The sequence below is a fragment of the Elephas maximus genome, chromosome 13 (genome assembly GCF_024166365.1).
Source record: "Elephas maximus indicus isolate mEleMax1 chromosome 13, mEleMax1 primary haplotype, whole genome shotgun sequence".
Lineage (NCBI taxonomy): Eukaryota > Metazoa > Chordata > Mammalia > Proboscidea > Elephantidae > Elephas > Elephas maximus.
Genome location: NC_064831.1, coordinates 95070633 through 95083523, shown reverse-complemented (window position 1 = coordinate 95083523; position 12891 = coordinate 95070633). Strand labels below are relative to the sequence as shown.

Below are 12891 nucleotides of genomic sequence, written 5' to 3'. Positions count from 1 at the left end.
TTGTGCATTCTTCCCTCATTCACTATTCTAAGAATTTTCTAATTTGTGTACTGCATCAGAAAAAAAAAAAAAACAAAAAACCATTGCCGTCAAGTCGATTCTGACTCAGAGCGATCTTGTGAGACAGAGCAGAACCGTCCCATCAAGTTTCCAAGGAGCGCCTGGTGGGTGTGAACTGCCAACTTTTTGGTTAGCAGCCGTAGCACTTAACCACTGCACCACTGGGGCTTCCATGTACTGCATATTTTCCTCTTAATATCCTCTCTCCTCTCTCAGTTGCTGGTGTTAATTCAGAGCCCTGCAAATAACAAAATGCTTTTAAACAACCTCTGATCTCCAGGAGCGAGCTTCATGCTGTCATCTCCAGTTTGTTTATGTGTAAATCATAAAAATTTCCCCCAAACAAGGCAATTAGCTCCTCTTGAATTGCCTTTGGTCCCTAGGTGGAACAAATGATTTGCACTTGCCTACTGACCTAAAGGAGGTTAAAGAAGCCCTAGTGGCACAGTGGTTAAAGCCATCCACTGCTAACCGAAAGGTTGATTCGAAACTACCAGCGGCTCCACGGGAGAAAGATGGGGCAGTCTGCTTCCGCAGAGATTTACAGCCACGGAAACTCTACGGGGTCGCTATGAGTTGGCAGTGGGTTTACTAACCTGAAGGTTGGTGGTTCGAACCCACCCAGCACTGCCATGGAAGAAAGACCCGGTGATCTTCTTCTGTTAAGATTATAGCCAGGAAAATGCTATGGGGCAGTTCCACTCTGTAACATTTGGGGTTGCCATGAGTAGGAATCGACTTGACGACAAGGGTTTTTTGTTGTTGTTGTTGGATCCCCTTATTTTCTGAATGGAGATGAGGGTGATGGGGACACTTTTGAGAGTGAAAATGGGCTCTATTAACAGGAAACCCTGGTGGCGTAGTGTTTAAGTACTACGGTTGCTAACCAAGAGGTCAGCAGTTTGAATCCGCCAGGCGCTCCTTGGAACCTCTATGGGGCAGTTTTACTCTGTCCTATAGGGTTGCTACACCGTCGCCATGAGTCGGAATTGACGAAACGGCAATGAGTTTGGTTTTTGGTTTCATCAGCAGTTCGGCTGGCACCGTCCCAGACAAACTAGTGTGTTGCTAACTCTAGTCATAGCCCTCTCCGTGTCTTGATATGGAGGCTGCTAGCATTGCAGAGGTCTAGCAGCAGGAGGGAGCTCAGCATTCCTTATCTGGATGTCCCTGTAGTGGGGGAAGGTTGACATCGCCTGTGTGGCACAGCCATCTGGGTCCACGACTGTCCTGAATCCAAAGAACTCCGAAGTGGCACGTCCTTAGTGGTGGTTCCAGAAGTTGTACTCAGGAGAGGCTCAAGGGCAGCGATCTGGATGGAAGGCTGGGGCAGGGGTGCACCATTCTGAAGCTGGGTTTGCAGAGCACATCGCATTAAAACCAAAATGAAACTGAATTCATTGTTGTCGAGTCGATTCCGACTCATAGCGACCCTATAGGACAGAGGAGTACTGCCCCAGAGGGTTTCCAAGTAGCGGATGGTGGGTTAGAACTGCCGACCTTTTGGTTAGCAGCCACGCTCTTACCCACTGTGCCACCAGGGCTCCAGGCTCCGCATTGCATTAGACCTTAAAAGTGCCCACCTTCCATTTCAAATAATGACAGTGCTGCCTATGGAGATTACGGCGGATCTTTAGCACCTTCCTCCAGCTAAACCACCCCTTGGCACTGTCTGATTCCACATCTGGCCCAGATGTGGCCTTTCCCTATTTTTAGGGGTAGATCCTCAGTCATTTCAGTTAGGATCTGAGGTGAGTCATAGTGAGGCCAAGCACCTGTGTCCACATTATGTTTGCATCTAGAACGCTGTGTGTATCATTCAGGAGTAGAATACAGGATCTTGTGTCTCGTTTCTTCCCACTCCTCAGCTTCTCAGATGTCCCACCTCCTTTCTTACACCAAGCCACGCTTATCACCTGTGCGCCAAAACGTAATCCCCAAGCCACTCCTCAGGATCATGGCCCTCCCTGAGGACAGAGCGGGGAACTGAAGACGCTTATACTTTAATGTTTATTTCCTGTCACAGTGGAAACAGCACACTGCATGGTAATTGTCTGTGTTACTTGTCTCTGTCCCCACCAGACCTGGAGGGTAGGGTCGGTGTCTTTTATCTCTGACCATCCAGTGCTCTGTGCAGAAGCTGGCACAGAAGGGAAGCTCAAAAAATACATGCTGAATGAATGCATTTAAAACTGTCATTGATTTTAGAAGATAGTTAGGGGTGACACTTGTGCCATGCCCGGGGTGAAAGCCACAGTAAGCCAAAGACATACAGTGCCTGCCTTCACTGAGCTTACAGCCAAGAGAGGGACAGATATTAATAATAAAAAAATCACACAAGTATATAATGAAATGTGAAGAAAGAGATAAGGAGTTATGAGAACTCAGAATAAGGGTGGCCTGATCTAATCTGAGGGATTGAGGAAAGCTGAGAGCTGGAGGATGAGGAGGAACTAGTGTGTCAGAAGGGGAACCAAGAATGTTCCAGATGTGTCCAGACCCTGAGGCACGGAGACCCCTGCTGGGTGGTCCTGGCGGCTAATGGAGGCCAGTGTGGCTCCAATGAGGAGGAGAGCAGGAGTGTCTCCAACCGAAAGCAGAGAGGAGGTGAGGCTCCTGGACATGTGGGTCCCTTCAGACATGCTCGAGATGTAGGTCTCTGCCCTAAGAGCAAGTGGCAATCTACCCAGGTTTGCATTTTACCAACACTGTGCTGGGGTGTGGAGGGTGGACTGAGAGCATTCGGTGGGAGGAGATAAAGGGTTAGGAATCTGCTGCACGGTCCAGGAGACACAGTGGGCTGAGACCAGGGTGGAGCATGGAGAAGGTCTGAAGCCATCATTCCAGTGAATGGAAGAGCAAGATGACCCACGTGAGGCGGGAGAAGTGGCGGGCCATGTGGATGCCAGGTGCACTGGTCTATGCGTGCACACAGGCTCACAGCTGCAGGGGGCAAGCAAGGAGAATGTAGACGCTTGGTTCATCCAGGGAGTGTATGCCAGCCAGGCAGCGGCCAGGAAAACACCGGGAGGACAGGTGACTTGGGAACTGATCCACGTGTTGCTGAAAGGGGAGGCTGTGGCTGGGATGGGGGAAGGGCAGCTCTGCCCAGTGCGGTCAGCTGAAGCTGGAGAGCACAGTGGGCATGGGAACTGGACAAGGAAGCTGAAGGAAGACGGCCAGGGTCCCAGAGCTGGGATGCTCTAACCTGCGATTCCAGGGGAGCACTGTTTATGGAGGCGCAAGGTCAGCACGTGACTTTGGGAGGGGGCTGTGGTGAGGCGGAGATGTTTCTTGGAGACGTGGGTTCAGAGGATAGGATGCCGTGTACCTTCCCTGGAGAAAGAAGGAGACTTGGGGGAAAAGTCCGAGGGAGGGACAAAAGTGAGGGAATGGCGTCCCAGAACAGACCCTGATCCCGGGCGGGTGCTAAGTGGGCCCTCCTGTGCCTGCTCACTCCCAGCTTCATCTTTCCCGTTACCGACTCCACTGGGAAGCGCGACCGGCACCTGCAGCAGCCCCTCAGGCCACCCCAGGAGGTTCTGCCCATCACCTTTCTGGACCAGCAGGTGCTCAGTCTAAGGTGGGATGAGGATGGCACTGCTAGACATCTACCACTTGAAAGGCTTCATCTCAGCTTCTGAATAGTTAGACCAAAGTGCTCAGTCTCTGAATCTTGATTTCACTTCACAGGTGCAGACAAAATCACACCCCCCCGTGGTGGCATGTCTGCACCACTGGATTACTCAGAGGGCGTGTGATTCCTCTGGTGCTAAATGGATCTGTGACTGTGGACATCAGACAGGACTCGGCATCCCAGCCTCACGGGAAAGAAGACACCATCAGAGTCAGAGGTGGGGAGTAGGCTTTCAGGGACAATGGGAACCAGGGGTGGAGGTGCACCCCATGCCATCCTGAGGGCTAAGTTGTAATCAAGAACCAGGAGAGCCCAGCAGGTCTACGTGCTCCCTTACGTGGACCCCACGGTCACTAGTGTAAGTGTGGCAGCAGCACTTTGGTGTCCGTCTCACCTCTGGCCCATCCACCTGCCCAGAGACACCTGTTCACTTCCCCCCAGGAGCCCAGGGGTGAGAAGAAAGCTGTGCAAAGACATGAGGCATCTGTCTTGCTCTGCGTAGCTGCCCACTTCGGGAAATAGAAAGGTCACTTCTGGCAGGGAGGTCTGTGTCTGTCTGTGTGTGTTTGTGAGTGTGTATGTTGTGTATGTGAGCATGTGTGTGTGATGTGTCTGCGGCTCTGTACGATGTGGGTGTGTGTGATGTGAGTGTGTGTGTGACGGTGGTGTGTGTGTGTTGATATGTGAGTAAGCATGCAATATGTATGTGTGTAATGTGTGTGTAAGTGTGTGGCATCTCACACTGCCAGACAATGGTGCAAGTTTCGTCACAAAATGCTGACTGTTCATTTATTCTCAGGACCAGTTTTATTTTTTTAACGTGGTTAAGAACTTACTCGAGACTAAATGATGAGTTTATTTTTCAGGTTTCTGTAGGTTTTTGAGGAAATTGTCCTGTCTCTTTTTTCTTCTTTTAAATTTTCTTAGAGAAAGATAAAGAATCTCTAAGATAAGACAGCACATAAAATCAATAACCGATTGATTTTGTGGGTACCTGTTATCTCCTTACGCATTGATAAGGTTTCTCTGGGTAATTTGGTTTACTATGGCTTGATAAGTTAAACCAGACTCATGAAACAAGAGAAAGGTCTTTAACTATATTCTGAATTAGAATTAGGTCATTACAGTAAAGCCATAAGGACGTTCTGAAATACAGCAAAGAATTAAAGTTGGAATAGATCTAGTATCAGCATATGATAAGGCATTTCCACCAGTTAACAATTCTGACTTTTGTGACCTTTTAGAAATCCTGTTAATACTGATGAGGAAATACGTCACAGTCTTGTACTGGGTTTGACTTGGCCAAGAGTGGTGCAGTGAATTACTTAATATAGCCTTTCTAGCTATGCATATTCTTGTGACTTCCACACAATGATTGGGTGGGACTATGCAAATAAGGTGCTTTTGCCACACGAAGGGGACTGGAGTGCCTGCTGCTAATGCAAATAAGGTACATGGGACCCTGTGGGGAAGGGACCATGCAAATAAGGTATATGAAACCGTAATAAGAAGATTGGTCACTTTTGCCATCCCACTAGGCTTAAAGGGCGACAGAGAGAGAGCGGGGAGCTGTGACATGGAAGACAGTGAGGGACAGTAGTGCAGCAGTAGGAAGAGTAATAGAGGCACGAGACAGCAGGAACCAGGAGACCAGTGCGAGATGGGTGTGTGAGGCTGGCCTTTGCCGACTCACGGAGCCAAGAGCTATAACACTTGCCCGAGGATACTCCGAGCAGGGCCCAGCGGCAGAGGGCAAGAAGCAACTGTTCTGATCAAGGAACTGTGTCCTGAATTGTTCCCATTACTTCCAAGTTGATCCCGATCCCGCGCTGTACCCTGTTATTTCCCTAACAAACCACTTAACTGTAAGTACGTTTGTTGCTTATAGTTGCAATGAATTAGGGAATTCAGAGATGGGAGGGAGTGTGCTGAGGGGAGAGGGGGTGCTTGATGTCAGAGATGATGCAGCGGGGACAGCAGCTTGGAAAAGTCAGACATTTAGGACATCCTTAACCTCAGCTTCATAGGAACAAGCTTTGTGCCAATTCTTCTAAAAGAAATTATTCATTTACAAAGACTATCCTTTGTAAAAACTATTAAAAATTTTTAAAATCTTTTTATCATTTAATCTTATAAAAGCCTGGGCGACCTGCTCTTTGGTAGCAATTGCCCACCACTGCAAGTGCTTTGCGAGAGCAGGTAGTGCAATCCTAATTTTTAGAGCCTGTTTACTGGATCTTCATCATTGGATACCCACAGTCAGGTCCCATTGCCGGGGGGCAGGGATGTGTGTCTTAGAGGGCTGAGCCCTGTGGAGGAGCCTTGCCCACTATGTAGTCTTGCCCCTGACCTGGAGGAGCCACCCAAGCTCCCTCTGGGCTACAGCCTCTTCACACACACAATGCCGGGGATGGAGGGTAGGGGGCTGGATGACAGAGCCTCCATCCCTCTGCTCTACAGTTCTGTGAAACTCTGCCTGATGGGCGGCAGTTCAGGGCCCCCTCATGCCCTTTATCCTGCCCTCGTCCTGGTGGGAGGGAACAGCAGGCTTTTAGCTGACATGAGGCAACAGGCTTAATACACAATCAATACCCTCGAGAGAGAGGTCTGTTTGCCCTAGGGGATCTTTGCTGAAGAAGGTGAGAGTCCAGGAGTGAGGTGGTGAGGAAGGGCTGGCTAAGGGAGAGGGGGAAGGCAGTGTCCAAGCTGCAGAAAGACAATCCGAGGGACCAGCCAAGCAATGTCCGCACCATCTTCTGGACTCCAAATGTGTATTATTCCTCATCAGCCAAGAACAAGATCGGTTCTTGCTTTTTTTTTTTTTCCTTTAACTGATGCTGGACTGTGCCGGTGTAACCTTCCAGGTGTTGGTGGAGGTGGGATGTGGTGCTGGTGGCACACAGCAGTCAGAAAGTAGTTAGACAGTCTCACCAAGTCCGTATCAGCTAATTCAAGCACAACTAAAATAAAAAGGGCTTTGATTCCCAAGCTAATTTTATACGACACTTCTCCAGCATTAATTGAGCTCATTAGAAACAAAGTCTGGCTAATCCATAATTTAATATGGAACTTCACATGCCGGGTATCACTAATCAGATAAATAGAGTCTCAAGTTGGACTCCGTAAAAGATCAATCAACCCGCTCTAATTGCTGATCAAAAAGAGGGAGCAAGAACTAATCAAAGCTCCTTTTCTAAGTGCCAAGAACATCTGCGAGCTCCAGGGCCTGTAGGAGGAGTCCCTTCCCCGGGCAGAGCAAATGGTCACGCTGCTCAGTTGCTAACCAAAAGGCTGGTGCTTGTCTGAGTCCACCCAAAGGCACCTAGGAAAAAGGCCTGGTGGTCTACTTCCGAAAACCCAGCCCCTGAGCCCCTGAAAACTCTGTGTTCTACTCTGACACACATGGGGTCGCCACAAGTCAGAGTGCACTCCATGGCAACCAGTTTGGCCTTTTTGGTTGGGGTCCATAGGTGACAGCTCCCGTGGAAACCTGTGCAGACGGCAGAGCGGCCTTTTCCCAGAGCGAAGCCACTTCCTACCACCCACGTCTGCTCTGGTGCCCACATGTTTAGCAATGCCAGGAAAGCAACACCAGGTCCCTGGTGGAGACCCTTTGCTGCAGGGAAGCCAGCAAGCACAGCTTGGATCTAACGATTTTTAAAGAGTGACGATTATATGAAAAATCATTGCACCACTAGTTATGAGAAGACTAGGTAATGTGGCACATAGACCCATATGAATCTCAGAGGAAGAAGTATCTATATTTCTGAGAAGGAAGTACAAAATCTTAATTAAGCTCAAAAGCTTAATTAAGCTCATAGAGCAAAACTTTGGCTAGAGGTAGTGTTTTAGGGTGGGGAATGCTGCTTTAGGGCTTTGAAGCATTCATACACTTCAGGGAGAGATGGAAGAAAGTCAGAAAGCACTCGGCAAACCCCACAGTAATTAATTAGCTCGAGACACCTGTAGGTGGCGCCATGAGCAAAGGCAGTACAGGGCAGCTGTGAGGTAAGAGCAGAGACACCAGGGACAGAGGAAGAGTCGCAGAGATACCAGGGACAGAGGAAGAGTCGCAGAGATACCAGGGAAAGAGGAAGAGTCGCACCGTGAACTGCCAAACCTCAAGGCCGCATCGAAAGCTGAGGAAAACGAGAACACTCACCGCAGACAATGTTGCCAGGAAGAGAGGCTTTAGAAAAAATGAACGAAATCAAACAAAAAAGGAAGAGCTTTAAAAATTTTAGAGGAAAATGACAAGAAAAACAGATCAATGTGGTTCAAGAAATGCACAGAGACTGAAGAAAAAGATATCAGAAAAAAGTCAAATATGATGTTCAAGAAAGCTAGATGCAAATTCACAGGTTGAAAGGGTACACTGTGTACTATGGAACGAGCGATTAAGATTGATCAATATGAAATGAAGTTGTTGAGTTTGATAATTTAAGAATACCATTGGCATCTGGACAAGAAAAAAAGCTGCCTTGTGTCAGACAGGATAGGCTAGGTTATACTGTGGTAACACATATCCCCCAAACCTCAGGGATTAAAACAGTGGACGTTTATTTCTCGCTCATGCTACGTGTACAGCATGGGTGAGCTGCAGGGGGCTCAGCTTATTGGGTCGCCCAGGCTGGTGGTGCAGCCACCATCTACAGTCTGCCAATCATTGGGCCAGAGGGAAAGAGAGCTCTGGAGAAGCTCATACCACGGTTGCATGCTCCGTCTTGGAAATGATACGTGTAATTTCTGCTCACACAGCCCTAAGCCACAACAAAGGGCCTAGGAAGTACAACCTTACCACGTAGTAAGGGGAAGCTGAAGAGCTAGAAATATTTTTAAAATACATTAATGACACCAAACACCTACAAGGGAGAAAATTTGTGGCTGACTTGAAGATTTTCCCTGTAGCAATATTCAGTGCCAAAAGAGAGGAGCACACCATCTATAAATCCTTAGGGAAAAAAAGGGACGTGTCTGTTAAGAATTCTATGCCCAGGTCAAAAAAATACATACGTTATTATGGTTAATGAATTGCAGGTTCTGCTTGGGATGTAGAAAACCGAAAAGAACATCTCCCCCACCATTATGACAAAAACAAAACACTGGACACTCTGAAAATTCACAGCTTCAGTTGGACCCATCAGACAGCTGAGGTAGCAGGGCTGTCAACGCAGAAATTCAAAAGAATCTTCGAAGAGCTACTAGAACTGATAAATGAGTTTAGCAAGATTGTAGGATTCAAGATGAGTAAACAAATATCAAATTTCTATATACTAGCAATAAACAATAGAAAATTAAAAAATGTAAAAGCACCATTAAAATAACCCCCAAAACATGAAATACTTTTAACACCTTAATGAAATACGTGAAAAGCTATATGGTGAAAACTACAAAACACTGATGAAAAATAAAATGAAACACTGATGAAATTAAAGAAAACCTAAATAAATTGAGAGATGTACCATTAAAACATCTTCAAATTGATCTATAGGTTCGACACAAACTCAATCAAAATCTTATCAGTATTTCCATAGATATTGACAAGCATGTGCTAAAATTTAAATGGAAATGCAAAAGAACTAGGATAGGCCAAACGACTTTGCTTTAACAAAACAAACCAAAATAAGAACAAAGTTAGAAGACATGAGTAAAGGGGTGCTTAGTTCCAAGAGTCCCTTTCCCTCTGGATCTCAGATGAACTCAGCTCCCCACAAGGCCACTACTCCCTTTGCAAGGCCTTAGGGGGCAGCCTGCTCATTCTCCTAACACCTGAAGTCACTGCTGCCACTTCCAGACCTCAGCCAGAAATCCTGGGCCCCATGCCATCAGCTGTGACAGTCCCTACTTCTACTTCCTATGGGTTTCTTACAAGCTCATTAAGAAGTTGGTTGGAGTCTTTCTTCTGCGGTGAACTCTTACCATCATCCCAGGCAATTTGATGTGAAATCTATGGGGATGGGCCACCCCGTATAGCTCCCTAGCCTTGACTTGAACTTCTTGACTCCAATGTGCTTCACTTCCATTCCATTTTAGCCATCCCAAACCCAGTGGTTTTCTTGTCAGAGTACTCGTACAGTGACCTGCGTTCTTAGGGGAGGCATTGTTCCAACACCCAGCCCAACACCATCATTGCCTTCCAAGCCATAGTCACCTCTCAGGTCTGGAGGTTTATGAAGACAGGTCCTGGGACTGTTCTGCTCAGTGAAGGTGTCAAGGAGAACTCCAAAGCCTGCCTTAGGGGCACAGGCCAAAGACCCCCAACCCATCCATGGACCAGTGGGAGGTGACTCACATTCCAGCAGCCTCCAGGCCTGAAAGTTGCCCCCAGGGGATTCATTTGTCAGCTGTTCAATGGGGGAAAACCCTGGTGGTGTGGCAGTTAGGAGCTACAGCTGCTAGCCAAAAGGTTGGCAGTTCGAATCCACCAGGCGCTCCTTGGAAACCCTACTGGGCGCTTCTACTCTGTGCTGTAGGGTCACTAGGAGTCAGAATTGACAGCAGTGGGTTTGTTTATTTGGTTTGGTTCAAGGGGATGGGTGATTGAACTGTAATTATAATTCCCTCTGACTTTGTTGGAGTCCCTGGGTGGCACAAAAGGTTAACTGAAAGGCTGCTGGTTTCAATCCACCCATTAGCACCTCAGAAGAAAGAACTGGTAGTCTACTTCTGAAAATCACCCATTGGAAACACTATGGAGCACAGCTCCACTCTGACACACATGGGGTCACCACGAGTTAGAGTTATTATTGCATCATATTTTTCAAATATAGAAAGAAAACCTGCCCAGGTTGATGAGGTGGCATCCTTGGGAGTTGTCAGAGGGAGCTATAAGAGTGAGCAATGGATACCTACCTCCCATCCAAAGAGGGCTGTGAGAGGCCACAGAAAGCCTTTGGCACTGAGTCCTGAGCAGTCCCGATGACATCATGGGACATAAACTGTGGTTGTAAGTGATGTGGAACAGTAAGAAATGCCTCCAACTGTAACAGGACAGGCCCTCAGTGCTGTAGTGCTGGGTCCTCGGGCCCCGCTGGATTGGTCACGCTGGGGGCTGCTGGAACCGCTGCACTTTGACCTTTCCTCAAGGAGAAAGGCAGGGCCAGGGGGCTGGGCCCACTCCCCGTGTTGACTGGTACATCCTCTGTATCTGGGCATCCTCTCTTGTCTGCCAGTTTTCAGGTGGACCAGAGAAACCGGAAGCTCACCCAGACCAGTGGTCCTTCTTGCCAGCACACCACCAGACTGGCCTCAGCTGACGCCCATGGGTGACTACTCACATGCCGCCATTCCAGAGAGCAACACCCTCCTCCTTTTGCCCAGATGCAGGGGTGGCATGCTATGGTGCCTCCAGTTCCCTACATCTGTAAAACAATTTACATGGGCCACCAACCAAGGGTTCCTTTGACCATGACGACATCTTTCTGAAAAGTTTCAGTGCAGTTTCATTCAGGGAAAAGGGGAGAGGTGGGTTCCCGGCTTATGTACCTTTTAAGCAGCCAATTTTAATTCTCAGGAAACAAATACACTTGTAGGAACAAAAAGAAACAATATGAACAATTTTTCCATATCATTTTCAAAGAATCAGATGCTATGCACTAGAACCAATTGCCATGGGAGATTATAAAATTTCTTTCTCCAAATATCTTTTAAAATAACAAAATAAATAGCCCTCTGTTCCCTGATGGCATAACAGCAAAAAGGTTCAGAGCAGCAGAATGGGTCACATCGACAAATGTCAGAGGCAGGAAAATGAAGTGGTAAAAATGTAAAACGAGTCGAGAAAGCAACGACTCCCAAATGAAAATCTATTATCCTTTGAATTGCTCGCCGGGAAGACACTCCCTCTGGCCTTGAACCTACCCAGATGACTGAGTGGCGGAAAGGAGCATGCGCGTCCTAATAACTGCCCCTAGCATGCCTGCACGCAGGGGATGGAGTGCAAGGGCCTGCAGGGCCCGAGGCCGCACCTTCAACGTCAGCCGCACGGCGTTGCAGTCCTCCTGCAGCGGGTTCAGCTTCAGCGTCTCCCCGAGGTTGCTGCAGCCGGATGACTGATGCTGCATTTCACAGCAGACGCACACCTCGACGCTGTCAAACTTAATCTAGACAGAGGAACACAGATCTCACAATTAAAACGGCGTTCTGCCCCTGTGGGGACCCGTGCCCTACCCGACTAAGAACGCATACCAACGGCTCGTTCATCTTTCAGTAGTAAAACCAAACTTTCTCTATTGACAGGCGCTATGAAAAACATGATTAGGAACTATTTTAAATTCCTACTCTAAAAACAATTAATAAAAAAGAAATTTTAAGAAATCTAAGCTACAAATTACAGAAGATTACAGATGAATAACAGAAGGAGATAGAATAAGTAAAACTGAAACTCGCTCCGATTGACTTTTGCATGGAGCTAAGTGGTCAGAGCTCTGGGCCTCCATCAGAAACTTCCGGTCTCACTGCTGGGCCTATCGAACTCCTACTCATCCCTCAAGACCCAACTCCAACTCCTCCTTCAAGCCTTGCCTGGTTTTCCTATCAGAGCTGCTTGCTTCTCCTCTGGCCAGGCCACTCCTACCCCTCGCTCTACTAGAGACCCATCTTACCAAGCTGCAGTTGTTTGCGTCCCTGCCTGTCCTGGGGGCCCCCTGAGGACAACCCCATGTCTTATCATCACAATAGTCACAATGCTGGTGAGTTGTGGATACCCAATAAATGCTGAGCAAATAAAAATGGCATAAACCCCAAACCAAATCCATTGCCGTCAAGTTGATTCCAACTTATAGCGACCCTATATAGGACAGAGTAGAACTGCCCCATAGGGTTTCCAAGAAGTGGCTGGTGGATTTGAACTGTCAATCTTTTGGTAAGCAGCCCGAGCTCTTAACCACTGCGCCACGAGGGCTCCAAAAATGGCATAGAGAGAAAAAAAATGCAATTCAAGCGTCTTGGTGGAGAGATGAAGAAACTCTCAGTATAGGGAAGAGAACAGAGTTATTAGTGCTGGGAAGACTTTTCTGAGATTTAAAAAATAAAGTCTAAACATAAAATTACGGAAAAAAAGGAACTCAGTAAAATCTACTATAATTTTATTCAAAATGGCACATAACATGAAACGAATGATTTTCCTTAGCCCAGTAGATGCTCTACTTTTCAATAATAATAAATATTTTACACCAGCTAACTCAATGTGCAGT

The 12891-nt window shown here is 47.4% G+C and overlaps 1 protein-coding gene across 1 annotated transcript in view; it reads right to left on the bottom strand.

Moving 5' to 3' along the window:
• Positions 1-12891, bottom strand: part of ENTREP2 (endosomal transmembrane epsin interactor 2) — a 591792-nt gene that overhangs the window by 71552 nt on the left and 507349 nt on the right. The window contains exon 4 of the mRNA XM_049906022.1: positions 11665-11799. Within this exon, the coding sequence (XP_049761979.1) occupies positions 11665-11799 (135 nt within the window). The remainder of the gene's footprint in view (positions 1-11664; positions 11800-12891) is intronic.